General features: G+C 46.7%; 1 protein-coding gene across 6 annotated transcripts in view; it reads right to left on the reverse strand.

The window, feature by feature from the left end:
* The window catches only part of LOC109897714 (pleckstrin homology domain-containing family A member 7), a 201,775-nt gene that overhangs the window by 99,243 nt on the left and 82,834 nt on the right, over positions 1–19,698 (reverse strand). For 5 of the 6 annotated variants that reach the window (XR_004211154.1, XM_020492245.2, XM_031833041.1 and 2 more), the window contains one exon: positions 7,614–7,697. The exons of the other annotated variant lie outside the window; for it this stretch is intronic. Coding sequence is in view for 4 of the 5 variants with exons in the window: in XM_020492245.2 (XP_020347834.2) it covers positions 7,614–7,697 (84 nt within the window). In the remaining variant the exon portion in view is untranslated. The remainder of the gene's footprint in view (positions 1–7,613; positions 7,698–19,698) is intronic. 6 annotated transcript variants of the gene reach the window in all.

The raw sequence follows: 19,698 nt of genomic DNA on the forward strand, positions 1-19,698 counted from the left end.
AGTTGACAGTGTATGCCAGAGCAAAAACCAAGCCATGAGGTTGAAGGAATTGTCCATAGAGTTCAGAGACAGGATTGTGTCAAGGCCCAGAACTGAGGAATGGTACCAGAAAATGTCAGCAGCATTGAAGGTTCCCAAGAAAACAGTGGCCTCCATCATCCTTTATTGGAAGAAGTTTGGAACCACAAAGACTCCACCTAGAGCTGGCCGCCCGGCCAAACTGAGCAATCGGGGGAGAAGGGCCTTGGCCAGGGAGGTGACCAAGAACCCGATGGTCACTCTGACAAAGCTCCAGAGTTCCTCTGTGGAGAATCTTTCAGAAGGACAACCATCTCTGCAGCACTCCACCAATCAGGCTTTTATGGTTAAGTGGCAAGATGGAAGCCACTCCTCAGTAACAGGCATACGACAGCCAACTTGGATTTTGCCAAAAGGCACCTAAAGGACTCTCAGACCATGAGAAACAAGATTCTCTGGTCTGATGAAACCAAGATTGAACTCTTTGGCCTTAATGCCAAGTGTCACGTCTGGAGGAAACCTAAGGGGCGGCAGGTATCCTAGTGGTTAGAGCGTTGGACTAAATAAGAATTCATTCTTAACTGACTTGCCTAGTTAAATAAAGGTAAAATAAAAAAGCATGGTTGTGGCAGCATCATGCTGTGGGGATGTTTTCAGGGACTGGGAGACTAGTCAGGATCGAGGGAAAGATTAACTGAGCAAAGTTCAGAGAGATCCTTGATGAAAACCTGCTCCAGAGCGCTCAGGACATCAGGGCGAATGTTCACCTTCCAACAGGACAACGAGCCTAAGCACAAAGTCAAGACAACGCAGGAGTGGCTTCATAAACGTCTCTGAATGTCCTTGAGTGGCCCAACCAGAGCCCGGACTTGAACCTGATCTAACATCTCTGGAGAGACCTGAAAATAGCTGCACAGCGACACTCCACATCTAACCTGACAGAGCTTGAGAAGATCTGCAGAGAAGAATGGGAGCTACTCCTCAAATACAGGTGTGTCAAGCTTGTAGCATCATACCCAAGAAGACTTGAGGCTGTAATCGCTGCCAAATGTGCTTCAACAAAGTATAGAGTAAAGGGTCTGAACACTTTTGTAAATGTGATATTTCAGTTAATTATTTTTACAAGTTTGCAAAAACATCTAAAAACCTGTTGTTGCTTTATCATTATGGGGTATTGTGTGTAGATTGATGAGGGGGAAAAACAATTTAATCCATTTAAGAATAAGACTAACGTAGCAAAATGTACACAGGTTCTCTGATGGGGGTCCTCTCTGAAGGGGGTCCTCTCTGATGAGTCGGCACTTCAGATCTCTCTTGATGTCTGATTATTGTATGGTGTGTGTGTGAACTAGATTTGTAGAATTTGATGAATTGCACTGCCTGCCCCATGGGTGGCCTCAGTGTTGGGAGGGGAAATCTATTCCTTTTGCTTCAATCAAACTTCCCCTCCTGTCTGCACAGTGTTCCGTGATGACCTTCTATATATGCATATTTTCGTTTGAGAGGACCTAGCGGACGGCTGAGAGAGTGGAAGATGTACATTTGGTGTAAGGGGAGAAGATCCCCGTCAAAGAAGATCCCCGTCAGAGAGTATATTATATGAACAGACATGTACTGTACACACAGACATGTACTGTACACACAGACACTGACATTTCTCTCTCACAGGATATGTTTTGGGCAAACTCATCTGTCAGGAGGTGATGGGGGGGGGTTGTGGGAGGCTAGCGAACTAGGCCATCACTTGAAAGAAATAATCATCACTTCTCCCACAATGCACTACCCACTGTGCCCCTCTCTCAGAGTAGGAATGCTGATCTAGGATATGTTCATACAATCTTATCCATTAGGATCAGCACTCCTACTCTGACAATCTGGTCTACCCTCCCTACTATTATAGCTTAGCCTTAGATGAACTCGAAGTGAAACCTTTGAAGCTACTAAACTAGAGGCTCAAACAATACAAATAGACGGAAATGGGGGGAAAACTGAAATCTAATAGAATGAGAATACGACTACATTATCCGATGCAAAACAGAAATTCATGAAGCACTGAAACTAAACCTATAAATGTACAAGGAGATCCACGCAACATTTGTTTTTTATAAGCACTAGGAACAAACAGTGAAAACTTTACATCTGCACACACGCATAATTCCTCAGCACTTCGCTGTACAGAACTCTGGCAATGCAGATCTAGCCTCCCCATCTCCGACTCTGACAATTACTCCATCATTGTGAGAGTGGAAGAAAACACTTGTGAAGGGCAGACTGCCAGGCAATTAAGGCTGTGACAGCCAGAAGTCAGGCTTTTCAGCACATTGGACATTATTATCGCTCTGGGTCTTCTGAGAGCTGCCACTCTGGAATAAAGGCCTTAAAGGGATAGTTGACTTTTCTACTTCGTTCCCCCCCCCCACAACTTCTAGCTTATTTTCAACTTCCATAAGGTGTCTTCATTTCCTCCAATCCTTTTTTTTGTTGTTGAATTTGTTAGCTTTTTATTCAGGAACGCCCAGAATCTCCTGGCTAACATTTTTGGAGAACGTAGCAATTGTTGTATGGTGTAGTGTAGAATAGTGTAGTTTAGTGTGGTGTGTAGTGTGGTGTGGTGTGGTGTGTAGTGTAGTTTACTGTAGTGTCGTGTAATGCCTCCAAACAGTGGCCATTTTCTTCTCTTTTCCGGTGTGTTTGTGGACTTGACGTTAGGCCTAGATACTGCACATAGAGTAGTCTCGAAGGTTAGACCTAGATACTGCACATAGAGTAGTCTAGAAGGTTAGACCTAGATACTGTACATAGAGTAGTCTAGAAGGTTAGACCTAGATACTGTACATAGAGTAGTCTAGAAGGTTAGACCTAGATACTGTACATAGAGTAGTTTATTAAAAGGTATAGAAGGAACACGGACAATGCTTCAGAATGCAGCTTTGGTTCTAGAATATTAGAATAACACAACATAAATGTCACTCATGACCCCATTCCTGATCTTTTCAGAGAGTAAGTGCATGTATAAATACTCAGGAGGAGGCCTTGTGGAGGTGGAAATATGCTCTTTGCACTCCCACCCCATTCCCCGTCTGTCTGTGGCCCAGGTGCTTAAAATCCATCCTGCCGCTGCAAAGGCGATAATCAACAAAGGCATTGCCCTGCCGGCAGGTCAGTGATCCCTCAGGTGAGCAAGTCATCACATTGCTAACGTAGCTCTGCCTGTGTTCACCAGATACCATAGCAATGAGGAGACCGCCGCCGAAACAAAGACGGTTCTGCCGAGTTGTTCTGAGGAGTTATTTCAGGAAAGAAAGAGAGGAGAGCTCCACTCAATCACTTAGTTATAGTCCCTAGTTATTTACAGATGATCTGTCAACTATGTGTGTGTTTTCTATACCTGTTCGCATCACTCACTGTATGCTTTACAGACGCTCCCCAACCAATGAGGAGGGGGAGAGAAAGAGAGAGGTTAAGAATCAGTGTGGGAGAAACAGACAGACAGACTGACGGACGGACAGGACAGGACAGAGAGAGAGAGAGAGAGCCAGAGAGAGCAATAATAGATAGATTGCAAGAGAAGAGAAAAACAGCAGAGAGAAAAGAAGAGAAGTTGCAGACAGACAAACACAGACCAGACAGCAACACTAGAAGTAATTCCAGCCTGCTATAAAAATAAGAGGCGGTAACGTGCAGCCTCGATGAGGTGTAGAGCCGGACACTATAGCCACTCCTGGGACTGAGAGGCCAAGCCACGCAGGCCAGTAGGCGCCAGTCTCCCCAGGGGGCTCCCGTGGGACTCCCGTAGGCGCCCGTCTCCCCAGGGGGCCCCCGTAGGCGCCAGTCTCCCCAGGGGGCCCCCGTAGGCGCCAGTCTCCCCAGGGGGCCCCCGTAGGCGCCAGTCTCCCCGTGGGACTCCCGTAGGCGCCCGTCTCCCCAGGGGGCCCCCGTAGGCGCCCGTCTCCCCAGGGGGCCCCCGTAGGCGCCAGTCTCCCCGTGGGACTCCCGTAGGCGCCCGTCTCCCCAGGGGGCCCCCGTAGGCGCCAGTCTCCCCAGGGGGCCCGCGTAGGCGCCAGTCTCCCCAGGGGGCCCGCGTAGGCGCCAGTCTCCCCAGGGGGCCCCCGTAGGCGCCAGTCTCCCCAGGGGGCCCCCGTAGGCGCCAGTCTCCCCAGGGGGCCCCCGTAGGCGCCAGTCTCCCCAGGGGGCCCCCGTAGGCGCCAGTCTCCCCAGGGGGCCCCCGTAGGCGCCAGTCTCCCCAGGGGGCCCCCGTAGGCGCCAGTCTCCCCAGGGGGCCCCCGTAGGCGCCAGTCTCCCCAGGGGGCCCCCGTAGGCGCCAGTCTCCCCAGGGGGCCCCCGTAGGCGCCAGTCTCCCCAGGGGGCCCCCGTAGGCGCCAGTCTCGCCAGGACAATAATAACGTTTTTAGATGAGGTTTCAACTCAGCTTTAATGGTTATCTGCTAGGTGATGATGCTTTTATCAAAAGCTGTGCTGGAACTAGGATATGTGATCTATAGAATATGCCATGGGTATCCCAATCAGAGCCTGGAGGTCCAGATCACTTACTGGTTTGCTGTTCTACCTGTTAATTTTATTTAATATTTAACTTTTATTTAATATTTAACTAGGCAAGTCAGTTAAGAACACATTCTTATTTACAATCACGGCCTAGGAACAGTGGGTTAACTGCCTTGTTCAGGGGCAGAACGACAGAGTTTTTACCTTACCAGTTCGGGGATTCGATCTGAAAACATTTTGGCTACAGGTCCAACGCTCTAACCACTAGGCTACCTGCCGCCCCTAATTAATAGCACCCACCAGGTTTCCCAGGTCTAGATCAGTCCCTGATTAGAGGGGACCAATGAAAATCAGCAGTGGAACTGGCTTCGAGGTCCAGATTTGAATTTGTCTTATGTAATGATGCAATTTGCAGTTCATCAGGAGTCTCCTCATATTTAAAAAAGCCTAGAATGTTGTGGGTCTGTGCCATCATCGTATAGGTCGTCATGACAACACATTTCAACATGACTAGCCCTAGTATAGATCTTGCCTGTTCACAGAGCAACACGTGTGTCCTACGTGGGTGTTTTACTTCCTTTAGTTGACTGCACTGATTGTAAATGGCTCTGAATAACAATAACTTGGAGCAACACCAAACCACAGTACTGTTAGGGGTTACATTGTATCCCACAATTGCCTTCTGAGGCACCAAAGCACAGTTTCCAATACTAGCCAGCAGCATACCACACTGCATCCCACTGGCTTGGCTCTGAAACTAAGTGGTGCTGCTAGAAGTGGTGTTGAAGGGCCAGTAGGAGACACTCTTTCCATTGGTCTAAAACAATATCCCAATGCTGCAGAGCAGTGATTGGTGACATTTCCCTGTGTAGGATGCTGTCTTTCAGATGGGATGTTAAACGGGTGTCCTGACTTCTCTGTGGTCATTAAAGATCCCATGGTAAGAGTAGGAGTGTTAACCCTGGTGTCCTGGCTAAATTCCCAACCTGACCATAATGACCACCTAATCATCCCCAGCTTCTAATTGGCTCATTCATCTCCCCTGTAACTATTCCCCAGGTTGACGCTGTAAATGAGAATGTGTTCTCAGTCAACTTACCTGGTAAAATAAAGGGAAAAATACAAAATCCCCAAAACATTTTGAAGGCTGCAGCTGCATTGAGACATTACATAATTATTGTGGTCAAAACAACTTGCTGTACCAGCTGTTTGAGAGATGTTATTTAAAAGAAACGCCACGTTAGGTATACCACACACACCCCCTCTCTGGCCTGTTCCTCTGTATGCAGTAGTAGAGGTTGTGCAGGTTGAGCGGCTGAGCGGCTGTGACACATTATCTGCGCGGTTCATATAGCCCTCCACGCCCACAAAGCTGTTAATGAGACGGATCCATCAGAACATGGCAGGAGAATGTGCCCTCCTGTTCTCTGCCAGACACAGGAGGAGAACGAGAGAGGGGGATCGAGAGAGTATCAGAGAGAGATTGTGGAGAGAGGTTGAGAGCTGAGCGCTAAGTTGGTGAGTCTCTGGGATCTCTTTTAAAACTGTATGCTGCTGTTGTCAGCTCCACGGCCATTTAGCGTTTTATTTTTGGAAGGCAGTACACATGCAATGAGATATTTAATAGATAAGAAAGTTCTGTATGAACTCATACTTGTCACAGTAGTTTTACGGTGAGGTGGAATGACCCTTTGAGCTCAACCTTTAATATCTTTGTCATCTTGTGCGAAAGCGTTGGACCCTGACACAGGGCTGGGAAACTGGCGCTTTGTTCTAAAGGTAGTCGAAAATCACTCATCTCTGGTCCCCCATGTAAGGTTAGGGCACAGGAAGTGACATTCCAAAAGACTTCTGACAAGGTACTACCAAATACAAGGTTCTACAAACTACAAGGTTCCACTTGTTCTGAGAACTTTGTCCATTTCTCCAGAATATCCTTGGACACAAATGCTGAGGGCAGAACCACGAAAAGAGATGAATGAATAAGGCAAAAAGAGAGTGAAGAGAGAAATGAGAGCAAGAGATAAATAGAGGTGAAATTTCAGTCTTGACAGTGAGGTCACTGTGTCGAGCAGGTTAGGTGGTAAATCCTAGTTGTACTGACACTCTGCCATCATTTTGGATCAAATAGTCAGGGTTAGGATGGCCTGGTAGAGGCCAGCTAAGGAGATTTGAGCAGGAACATTGCTAACGATGGAGGTACAGCCTCCCACCTTGATGATCCCATAGAGAGACAAATAACATCCTATTTGGGTTAACGTACCACTCTGTTCCATAATCTCAACAACATTGTCATTGCCCTTAACTTCACACCCAATGTGAAGTAAAGGTAGCCTAGTGGTTAGAGTGTTGGGTCAGTAACCGAAAGGTTGCTGGATCGAATCCCCGATCCAGCAACAGAATTATATATAAATAAAAAATATATAATTCTGCCCCTGAGCAAGGCAGTTGCTGTTCCCTGGGCACCGAAGACGTGGATGTCGATTAAGGCAGCCCCCCGCACCTCTCTGATTCAGAGGGGTTGGGTTAAATGCGGAAGACTCATTCAGTTGTACAACTGACTAGGTATCCCCCTTTCCCTTATACTCCAAATAACATCTACTGATCTAGCCAACGTTCCCACATTTCAGCTTCGCCAACAGTACTGGCTTTAACCGCTATTCCATTACTCCAAATAACATCTACTGATCTAGCCAACGTTCCCACATTTCAGCTTCGCCAACAGTACTGGCTTTAACCGCTATTCCATTACTCCAAAGCTGACTGTTTCACGGATTCATATACCTCGACATATCTGGCCATCGCCACAATTTCTAAGGCTCTTATCTACGGTCTCAAATAATATACATAGTTGGATTAACTTTGACGATTGATATCTGTCTGAGACGCTGTATGAATACAAATTAATATAGATACTTAAGCTCGGCACAGTGTTTGAGGTTTACACACTCGTAGTCCCAAATAGATGCGTTGACAATCCTGAGAGGCCACAGGTCTGTTTCTGACCATTACCAACTAGCATACCAGCGACATTCTGAGAACCAAAAGTTTTCATCGAATAAAGGACAGATAAGAGGAGATGAGTCACTCACTGTTCTTGGAGGATAAAATCCACGTTCTCCCGAGACACCTGTCCCGTCACGGGGTGCCGGAACGACGTGGTCCTCTGGTTATGGCTGTGAGAGGACCAGAGGATAAGAGAAGGAAGTGGGGGGTGGAGGAGAGGTGGGGGATGAAACAGAGTGGAACAAAATTAGCATCCCTGGCTGTCGAATCAGTCTGTGGTCATCGCGCTGGATTTTCACCCCCTTCCAACTCACATGTAGACACAAGCTGATCATTCTCTAGGGGCGTAGCAGGTCTCAAAACGCCCCCTAACCCCACCCTCCTACCCCCCCAGACTTTCCCAGGCGTGTGTAGAATGTGAAGGGGGCAGTGGCCCCCACCCTGGACCGCTCCTATGATCTCCTCCTAAAGTGTTAGGCTCAGCACGAAACACCGGACACAGGGAAAGAGAAGGCTGTCAGGCCAGGCAGGGCCTCCATCGATTCCTCCCTCAGCCAGTGACACGGGGTGAGAGAGGTCAGCCAGGCAGGGCCTCCATCGATTCCCCCCTCAGCCAGTGACACAGGGAGAGGACCGTCAGGTAGGGTCGCATCCCAAATGGGACCCTAACCCCTACATAGTGTACTACTTTTGACAAGCCTTCCTTTCCCTGCACTATGTAGGGAATAGGGTGCAATTTGGCACGCAGCCAAGTGACAGGGGCACACTTGACAGGGGCACACTTGGCAACACAGCACCCTCCCAACAGATTCCCTCCATCAGATCCCTGTACAGGAGCTGCTGCTGTCCTTGTTCCTGTCAGTTTCTGTTCCTGTAGGAGCTGATGTGGAGTGACAGCGGAGAGCTCACTTCCTGGTTTTAAGGAAGGAAAAAAGCCCTCTGGTCCAATACACACAGTGATGTGTGAAGAGGCTGCAGTGACACTATTTATCTTTATAGAGTTAGTATCCTATGTAGTGCACTACTTTCCAACAGAGCCCTATGTAGTACACTACTTTCCACCAGAACCCTATAGACCATTGTCAAAAGTAGAGCACTCAATAGCGAACAGGGTTCAATTTGGGACACAACACAGGCAAATACACACAATGCTCTAGATAGGAATGTGTCTCAGCGGACATATCAAACTGAATCAAAGAAAATGATCTTAGAAAGGTTGTACTGCTGTCTAGGTGGATAGAGGATTGAGTATTAGCGATAAAGGCTGAACCGAAATGAAAGCGCTGCCCAGGGGATGGCGACATGCTCACATATCCCCATCAAATTCAACAGCAAAATGGAATATTACACTGATGTCATCCAACATCATTGCTTGTAAACAACCAGTGCCAGTTCCAGGTCCTAAAGGCGTTTTACAATAGAGAAAAGCACTGGGTTTTTGCCTGCTCCCAACCTCTTTTTTTTTTTTAAACATGGATTATTTTATTTAACTAGGCAAGTCAGTTAAGAACAAATTCTTATTTACAATGACGACATACACCGGCCAAACCTCGGACGACGCTGGGCCGCCCTATGCGATTCCCAATCACGGCCGGTTGTGATACAGCCTAGAATCAAACCAGGGTATCTGTAGTGACGCCTCAAGCACTGAGATGCCTTAGACCACTTTGCCACTTGGGAGTCAACCAAATCAGTCATGAAAAAGCCCATTGACAAATGGCTATTGGGAATGATATTATAGATAGGGTCACCAGCTGTCCCAGCCACCGACTAACAGACAGAACCAGCTGTCCCAGCCACCGACTAACAGACAGAACCAGCTGTCCCAGCCACCGACTAACAGACAGAACCAGCTGTCCCAGCCACCGACTAACAGACAGAACCAGCTGTCCCAGCCACCGACTAACATACAGAAACAAATCAATGCTCATTCATTTTGTAATCTGATATTTGATGCACCACTGTGGTTGAACCACTGTGATAAATCTGTCTGATTGCTCTGACTGACACCAAGTATGAATGGAATAGTATTGGTTTGATTGGAAGCCATTTTCCATAGTGCGTGCATGGTAGCAATGTCACGCCAGTCAGAGGGTCGGAAATAGCCAGCGATATTGAGTTTTGTGGTGTCGTTTAATAGCGTGGTAACAAAAGGCCTGGTTTGAGGACTGAGGAACATTAATGCAGTTTCATTTGGGGGTGGTTCCTGGTAGTTTCTTGGGGTAGATGTTTAGGGTATTTTCTGATATTTTGGAGTTGTTTCTGGTAGTTACTTGGGGTAGATGTTTAGGGTATTTTCTGGTATTTTGGGGTTGTTTGGGGGTAAAGGACCCCATAAAATGTTAGCTCTCTATCTAGCTAGTTTTGAGAATGCTGTGGAAGTACCTGGATAAAGACACAGGTGGAACGGACAACCACAGAAAACCCTAACAAGGAGAGGGTAGATCTCAGCAGTAATGTCAGTGGGTTATTTAGAGGGTAGATCTCAGCAGTAATGTCAGTGGGTTATTTAGAGGGTAGATCTCAGCAGTAATGTCAGTGGGTTATTTAGAGGGTAGAGCTCAGCAGTAATGTCACTGGGTTTTTTAGAGGGTAGAGCTCAGCAGTAATGTCACTGGGTTTTTTAGAGGGTAGAGCTCAGCAGTAATGTCACTGGGTTATTTAGAGGGTAGAACTCAGCAGTAATGTCACTGGGTTATTTAGAGGGTAGAGCTCAGCAGTAATGTCAGTGGGTTATTTAGAGGGTAGATCTCAGCAGTAATGTCAGTGGGTTATTTAGAAGGTAGATCTCAGCAGTAATGTCAGTGGGTTATTTAGAGGGTAGATCGCAGCAGTAATGTCAGTGGGTTATTTAGAGGGTAGATCTCAGCAGTAATGTCAGTGGGTTATTTAGAGGGTAGATCTCAGCAGTAATGTCAGTGGGTTATTTAGAGGGTAGATCTCAGCAGTAATGTCAGTGGGTTATTTAGAGGGTAGATCTCAGCAGTAATGTCAGTGGGTTATTTAGAGGGTAGAGGGTTTCAACTGTTCTGCCTTATCATTATTCGACCATGCTGGTCATTTATGAACATTTGAACATCTTGGCCATGTTCAGTTATAATCTCCACCCGGCACAGCCAGAAGAGGACTGGCCACCCCACATGTGCTCTCTCTAATTCTCTCTTTCTTTCTCTCTCTCGGAGGACCTGAGCCCTAGGACCATGCCCCAGGACTACCTGACATGATGACTCCTTGCTGTCCCCAGTCCACCTGGCCGTGCTGGTTATTTAGAGGGTAGAGCTCAGCAGTAATGCCAGTGGGTTATTTCGATCAGCCTGCATGGTGTTTTTTTTAAGAGAAAGCAGACATTTCTTCAAAGAGGGCTGTTATGGGAAGGTATTTACCTAAAATTTGTTGTATTTTTTTGGGTCATTTAGCAGATTTACAAGAGCAATTGGGGCAATTAAGTGCCTTGCTCAAGGGCACATCGACAGAGCCTTATCGGCTCAGGAGTTCAAACAAGTAACCTCTCAGTTACTGGTCCAATGCTCTAACCACTAGGCTACCTGCTGACCTAGAACGTCTGATGGGGTATGTGAGGACACTCCAGTCTGGATTAGTACAGCATTTAATCTACATTTGCTTAATCTGCTCCCATTTCAGACTCAATTTAAGTTCCCAATGGGTGTGAAATGTGTGTGTGTGTGTGTGTGTGTGAAATGTGTGTGTGTGTGTGTACTATACAAGCGTGTGCGTGTGTGTGTGTGTGCACTGTAAAAGCAGGCTGTGCTTAGCAGGGCAATTGAAGTGCTGTGTTCCGTCAGAGGCTCCGTACGCAGGTGCTGTGTTCTGTCAGAGGCTCCGTACGCAGGTGCTGTGTTCTGTCAGAGGCTCCGTACGCAGGTGCTGTGTTCTGTCAGAGGCTCCGTACGCAGGTGCTGTGTTCTGTCAGAGGCTCCGTACGCAGGTGCTGTGTTCTGTCAGAGGCTCCGTACGCAGGTGCTGTGTTCTGTCAGAGGCTCCGTACGCAGGTGCTGTGTTCTGTCAGAGGCTCCGTACGCAGGTGCTGTGTTCTGTCAGAGGCTCCGTACGCAGGTGCTGTGTTCTGTCAGAGGCTCCGTACGCAGGTGCTGTGTTCTGTCAGAGGCTCCGTACGCAGGTGCTGTGTTCTGTCAGAGGCTCCGTACGCAGGTGCTGTGTTCTGTGTTCTGTCAGAGGCTCCGTACGCAGGTGCTGTGTTCTGTCAGAGGCTCCGTACGCAGGTGCTGTGTTCTGTCAGAGGCTCCGTACGCAGGTGCTGTGTTCTGTCAGAGGCTCCGTACGCAGGTGCTGTGTTCTGTCAGAGGATCTGTAATGAGGCCTGTCAGGACACCGTCAGCAGCTAAGGGCTGTTATTGATGCGCGCACACAAACCTGTTAATGCACTGCCTCTCTGATCTCAACAGCAAACACACAACATTTCCCTTCAACAAAACCAGCTTTAGACATTGTCTGCTTCACTGTCAGGAGCGTCAGCAAAACCAAACAGACTGTTCCTATAACAGGCCTACGCCTGTCAGTCAAACTTGGCTGAAAACTATTTTCTCCTCACCCAGTACTGTCTGCATCTCCCTATCAGAAAGCAGACCACTATCACAGTGTGAGAGGCTGGAAGGTCATATGTGCTCTAGTGCATGTCTGTGTCCCTAATCGCACCCTATTCCCTATACAGTGCACTACTTTTGACTCGATGGGCCCTTGTCAAAAGCAGTCCACTACATAGGGAATGGGGTATCATTTGGGACGTAGCCCATGCTGCAGACTGCTCTCTGCTTCAAAAACCTACTGGTACCATGTGACCCTCCATCTGACCTCGTCATAACGTCGGCGGTATCCAGATGACATGCATGAGTGACGACCGGCAGTCGCCGGGTTACACAAACACACCGGTTACACAAACACACTATTCACCATGACAGCAGTCACACGGCCAAACACACTATTCACCATGACAGCAGTCACACGGCCAAACACACTATTCACCATGACAGCAGTCACACGGCCAAACAAAGACTCTTTCTACAAAGAGAAAGTGAGAGAGATAGAGACGGACGTCTGTCCCCCCCACCCAAACAAACACATACACACTAAAGTCCCCCCCCCTCGATGTGTCATGTGAACCTCTTTTTGACACCCCTTTCTCTACTGTCCGTACTTGACAAGTCAAAACTTAGGGAACTCTCTCTCTCTACTCTCTTTCAAGGACCTTCTTCTAAATATGCTCAGGCCTTGATAGTTTAGTCATTACCGTGTTTAATTAAAATTGCATCTATCCAAAGCCTATAGTCCGATCCAGTCAGCCAAGAGTGGGCTTCAGAAGATGTCTCTCCATTAGCTCAATAGCTATTAGCCTCTGAGAAGGTTGACTAGACAACAGTGTGTAAATGCCTCTGAGAAGGTTGACTAGACAACAGTGTGTAAATGCCTCTGAGAAGATTGACTAGACAACAGTGTGTAAATGCCTCTGAGAAGGTTGACTAGACAACAGTGTGTAAATGCCTCAGAGAAGATTGACTAGACAACAGTGTGTAAATGCCTCTGAGAAGATTGACTAGACAACAGTATGTAAAAATCTCTTGATAAAGGCTTGATCTCTGTGCATTCTCACTGTTTTCTCATGATGAAACCACACAAAAAAGAACAAAGGCCGTATTGACAAAGCTTCTCAGAGTAGGAATGCTGATTTAGGATCAGGTCCACCCCTGTCCATATAAACTCTGAAAATGGGCCCAGAATAAATTAAATCGCTGTCCATTTAGCTGTTGACACCACTTGTTTTATGGCACCTGTTTAACTAACGTTATTGGTGTATCTCCTATGCATTTCTCACCTCAGACATTGAGACACACCCTCCCAAGTCACTGATATATCAAAGGCTGAATACGTTGGCTTTGAACAGCGCCACTCTCTGGTTATGTCCCAAACTGCACATTATTCCCTATACAGTGCACGACCCATATGGACCCTGGTTAAAATGAGTGCACTAAATAGGGAATAGGGTGCGATTTGGGAAGCAGCCTCCCCTCTCTCTGACGTCTCACCCTATCCTAAGTAGAGGCATTTGTCTCCATATCTACTGACACGAGAACGCTGACAGGTTTGCGAGAGCCCCGCCCTGCGAAAGATGGATTGCTTTGAAACCTCTATTTGATGAGTGGGTGTGTGTTCAGTCAAAGTTCAGGTCAATTTAAAGGTGTCCAGATTAAATTAGTTTGAAATGCAAGGCAGAGGACAGACGGAGGGAGGACAGACTGATGGAGGACAGACAGACAGACAGAGAGGGAGGACAGAGGGGTTGTGTGTGTGTGTGTGTCTGTCCATGCATCTGTCTGTGTGTACATATATAAGTATGTGTGTATGTATGTGTATATGTTTGTGGGTATGTGTGCGTTGGCATAGACAGACATTTTAAGTAGCCCTTTGTATGGTATGTAGGCCGTCCATCATACAGCTAATAATTAGCCTTCCATCCCACACGCTGGCTTTTGTTAAATGGTTTATTACAACTTCATTTATTTCAGTTGCGCCCAGTAAAGCCTCTCCCTCTCAATCTAAATGAGAACTCTAAATCTCGATCTCTTTAAATCTCAATCTAATCCCAGCTAAAGCTAGTACGTGCATCGGACTGTACCATCATAACAGATTAATGGTTAGCTTTTGTAGCTGCACAACACTCCGTACATAATACTCCGTGCAAACTATTAGAATTTTAGCAATCAGGAAATGGCAGAGCGATTTCTGCACAGTGCATCTTTAAGGGTTCAATCAAGCTGGCCTATTTTACCTGCTTCCACATGGTTACAGTTCTGTCTTTTACCCTGCTGCTCTGTAGTGGTGGTGGTGTGTCCCTGTCATAGGGAGGAATACTACCTGACCTGTACCTCACTCTCTCATGTCCTCTCTCCAGCCAATTGGCTTCCCAGTAGGACTGCACTGCAGCCTGGGATTTCATTCACAGTACAGTGAGAGGCAGTGACACAATGTAGCTTGGCTACAGATGACCACTGAGGACGACCACTGTCTTACGTCCCCCGACACACACACACGCACATGGAATGCCATAAAAGGAATAAGATCTATGGGGTAAACTAAATTCTACAGATGCTTACGAGAACGGGGATGTCAGAGAAAGCTATGGCAATGGCCCAGAGAAAGTAGGCTCATTTATCAGTGTGGGCTGGCTGTGTGTAGAATCCTATTGGTGTGTCTGGCGGCACAAATCACTTTAACGAAGGTTATTAACCACACAGGATGACCACGGGACATTAAACTGATACACAGGCGCCATTAAAAACACCCATTTGACCATTGCCTCTCCTGTATCAGAGCGTAACAAGTCCCTTCTATTTTTTGGATGTTTGTTTTGCAGAAAACTCCAAGTCCTCTCAGTTCTCGGAGAGGCACTCTGTGTTCACCTCAAATAAATCTAATGTAATTTTGTTACATGCGCCAAATACAACAGGTGTAGACTTTACCGTGAAATGCTAACTTACGAACCCTTTCCCAACAATACAGAGTAAAAAATAAAAAATAAAATAAAAAAAGGTAATAACGAATAAAAGAATCAAGGAAATAGTAACACAAAATAACGAGGCGATATGCAAGGTGTACCAGTACTGAGTCAATGTACTGAGGTAACAGGTAGTTGAGGTAACATGTACATGTAGGTAGGGGGTAAAAGTGACTAGGCAATCAGGATAGATAATAAATAAGAGTAGCAGCAGAGTGTGAAAGTGTGTCTATTTCTGTGTGTGTGTGTGTGTGTGTGTGTGTGGAGGGGGGGGGGGTAGAGTCTAGGTAGTGGGTGAGTGTGTGGGTAGAGTCTAGATAGTGGGTGAGTGTGTGGGTAGAGTCTAGGTAGTGGGTGAGTGTGTGGGTAGAGTCTAGGTAGTGGGTGAGTGTGTGGGTAGAGTCTAGGTAGTGGGTGAGTGTGTGGGTAGAGTCTAGGTAGTGGGTGAGTGTGTGGGTAGAGTCTAGATAGTGGGTGAGTGTGTGGGTAGAGTCTAAGGTAGTGGGTGAGTGTGTGGGTAGAGTCTAAGGTAGTGGGTGAGTGTGTGGGTAGAGTCTAGGTAGTGGGTGAGTGTGTGGGTAGAGTCTAGATAGTGGGTGAGTGTGTGGGTAGAGTCTAGGTAGTGGGTGAGTGTGTGGGTAGAGTCTAGATAGTGGGTGAGTGTGTGGGTAGAGTCTAGGTAGTGGGTGAGTGTGTGGGTAGAGTCTAGATAGTGGGTGAGTGTGTGGGTAGAGTCTAGATAGTGGGTGAGTGTGTGGGTAGAGTCTAGGTAGTGGGTGAGTGTGTGGGTAGAGTCTAGATAGTGGGTGAGTGTGTGGGTAGAGTCTAGGTAGTGGGTGAGTGTGTGGGTAGAGTCTAAGGTAGGGGGTGAGTGTGTGGGTAGAGTCTAAGGTAGTGGGTGAGTGTGTGAGTAGAGTCTAGGTAGTGGGTGAGTGTGTGGGTAGAGTCTAAGGTAGTGGGTGAGTGTGTGAGTAGAGTCTAGATAGTGGGTGAGTGTGTGGGTAGAGTCTAGGTAGTGGGTGAGTGTGTGGGTAGAGTCTAGGTAGTGGGTGAGTGTGTGGGTAGAGTCTAAGGTAGTGGGTGAGTGTGTGGGTAGAGTCTAAGGTAGTGGGTGAGTGTGTGAGTAGAGTCTAGGTAGTGGGTGAGTGTGTGGGTAGAGTCTAAGGTAGTGGGTGAGTGTGTGAGTAGAGTCTAGGTAGTGGGTGAGTGTGTGGGTAGAGTCTAGGTAGTGGGTGAGTGTGTGGGTAGAGTCTAGGTAGTGGGTGAGTGTGTGGGTAGAGTCTAAGGTAGGGGGTGAGTGTGTGGGTAGAGTCTAAGGTAGTGGGTGAGTGTGTGGGTAGAGTCTAAGGTAGTGGGTGAGTGTGTGGGTAGAGTCTAAGGTAGTGGGTGAGTGTGTGGGTAGAGTCTAGGTAGTGGGTGAGTGTGTGGGTAGAGTCTAAGGTAGTGGGTGAGTGTGTGAGTAGTCTAGGTAGTGGGTGAGTGTGTGGGTAGAGTCTAGGTAGAGTGCATAGAGCCAGTACAAAAATGTCAGTGCATCAAAAAAAGGTGTCAAGGCAAATGATGTTGAAGGGCGGCCACGCACTGTCGGGCAGCAGGTAGCCTAGCAGTTAAGAGTGTTGAGCCAGTAAGCGAAAGTCACTGGTTCAAATCCCAGAGCCGACTAGGTGAGAAATCTGTTGACGTGTCCTTGAGCAAGGCACTTAACCCTAATTGCTCATGTAAGTCACTGGAAAATGACTAAAATGTAAAAAAAATAATAATAATAATATTTGAACAGGGAGTACAGGGGGGGACTAAGCATGCACCCCTGTGGGATCCCTGTGTTGAGGGTCAGCGTGGCAGATGTGTTGTTTGCCGACCCTCACCACCTTGGAGAGGAAGGAAGTGTGGCGGTGGTCTTGGCAGTTGCTTCAAAAAGCCTTTGTTACAGAGAACAGGAAAAGTTACAGCAGTGTGCTCCTTTCATACGAATCAACAGAGCAATCTTCAATACAACTTAGTTTGTCCGTTATAAGCAAGGAACACAGACACAGTATGCCTTCATTCCCTCCCCCTTCTCTCTCCCATCTCCATTGTCCTTTCTCCTTTTGATAACTTCAGACAAGTGTGGGATTGCGTTCAGCCTAGGGCATGACATCACACCCTAACCCTAAACCTGCAGCACGATGTAAAGAGGTGGGGTTTGATATTTTGGCACACAGGGAAATTTTTGTTTGGCCAGATCGTAACCAGTGCCAGCTCCCCCCCTCTCTCTCCAGTGTCACCCTGGCAGTGGCCCTGAACATCAAGGGCACCTCCAGCATGAGAGGGGTAAGGGGACATGGATGGCACTCAAAGCTGCTGACAGTCTGTCATCGACGCCATGCCAGTAATAACAGGCATAGTCTTGGGCAGGGCCGTGCACAGACCTTTCAGGAGGCTGGTGATCAAAGGGGAAAAAGGGCACCAACCCGTTTGGAAATACGTCTATTCATTCCTCTGTCGTGGAAATGTTAACTTTTTCGAGCATAGGCCTTGTATTTATTTCTGCAACAACACTCACTCATCGCCTGTCCTAGCATCACTACTCCGGACGGTTCTGACTTAGAATATGTGGACAACTACAAATACCTGAATGTCTGGTTAGACTGTAAACTCTCCTTCCAGACTCACATTAAGCGTCTCCATTCCAAAATTAAATCTAGAATCGGCTTCCTATTTCGCAACAAAGCATCCTTCATTCATGCTGCCAAACATACCCTCGTAAAACTGACTATGCTACCGATCCTTGACTTCGGGGGGTGTCATTTAAAAAATAGCCTCCAACACTCTACTCAACAAATTGGATGCAGTATATCACAGTGCCATCCGTTTTGTCACCAAAGCCCCATATTCGTCGCCAAACCCACTGGCTCCAGGTCATCTACAGTTGAAGTCGGAAGTTTACATACACTTAGGTTTAGAGGTCAACCGATTAATCGGAATGGCCAATCAATCGGAAATTGGTATTTTTGGACACCGATTTGGCCCCCAATTTTTTTTTTTACATCTTTATTTAACTAGGCAAGTCAGTTAAGAACACATTCTTATTTTCAATGACGCCCTAGGAACGGTGGGTTAACTACTTTGTTCAGGGGCAGAACGACCGATTTTTACATTGTCAGCTTGGGGATTCAATCTTGCAATCTTACAGTTAACTAGTCCAACGCTCGAACCACCTGCCTTCCATTGCACTACACGAGGAGCCTGCCGGTTACGCGAATGCAGTAAGAAGCCAAGGTATGTTGCTAGCTAGCATTAAACTTATCTTATAAAAAACAATCAATCAATCATAATCACTAGTTAAATACACATGGTTGATGATATTACTAGTTTATCTAGCGTGTCCTGTGTTGCATATAATCGATGCGGTGCGCATTCGCAAAAAAGGACTGTCGTTGTTCCAATGTGTAACTAACCATAAACATCAATTGCCTTTCTTAAAATCAATACACAAGTATATGTTTTTAAACCTGCATATTTAGTTAATATTGCCTGCTGACATGAATTTATTTTAACTAGGAAAATTGTGTCACTGCTCTTGCAACAGAGTCAGGGTATATGCAGCAGTTTGGGCCGCCTGGCTCGTTGCGAACTGTGTGAAGACAATTTCTTCCTAACAAAGAGCCAACTTCGCCAAACGGGGGATGATTTAGCAAAAGCACATTTGCGAAAAAAGCACAATCGTTGCACGACTGTACCTAACCATAAACATCAATGCCTTTCATAAAATCAATACACAGAAGTATATATTTTTAAACCTGCATATGTTGCTAAAAGAAATCCAGGTTAGCAATATTAGCCAGGTGAAATTGTGTCACTTCTCTTGCGTTCATTGCACGCAGAGTCAGGGTATATGCAACAGTTTGGGCCGCCTGGCTCGTTGCGAACTAATTTGCCAGAATGTTACGTAATCATGACATAACATTGAAGGTTGTGCAATGTAACAGGAATATTAGACTTATGGATGCCACCCGTTAGATAAAATACAGAACGGTTCCATATTTCACTGAAAGAATAAACGTTTTGTTTTCGAGATGATAGTTTCCAGATTCCACCATATTAATGACCCAAGGATCGTATTTCTGTGTGTTATTATGTTATAATTAAGTCTATGATTTGATAGAGCAGTCTGACTGAGCGATGGTAGGCATGCTCGTAAGCATTCATTCAAAGAGCCTTCAAGCCTATCAACTCCCGAGATTAGGCTGGTGTAACCGATGTGAAACGGCTAGCTAGTTAGCGGGGTGTGCCCTAATAGTGTTTCAAAACGTCACTCACTCTGAGACTTGGAGTAGTTGTTCCCCTTGCTCTGCATGGGTAACGCTGCTTCGAGGGTGGCTGTTGTCGATGTGTTCCTGGTTCGAGCCCAGGTAGGGGCGAGGAGAGGGACAGAAGCTATAGTGTTACACTGGCAATACTAAAGTGCCTATAAGAACATCCAATAGTCAAAGGTATATGAAATACAAATCGTATAGAGGGAAATAGTCCTATAATTCCTATAATAATCACAACCTAAAACTTCTTACCTGGGAAAATTGAAGACTCGTGTTAAAAGGAACCACCAGCTTTCATATGTTCTCATGTTCTGAGCAAGGAACTGAAACGTTAGCTATCTTACATGG

Source organism: Oncorhynchus kisutch, linkage group LG10 (assembly GCF_002021735.2).
Source record: "Oncorhynchus kisutch isolate 150728-3 linkage group LG10, Okis_V2, whole genome shotgun sequence".
Taxonomy (NCBI): Eukaryota; Metazoa; Chordata; class Actinopteri; order Salmoniformes; family Salmonidae; genus Oncorhynchus; species Oncorhynchus kisutch.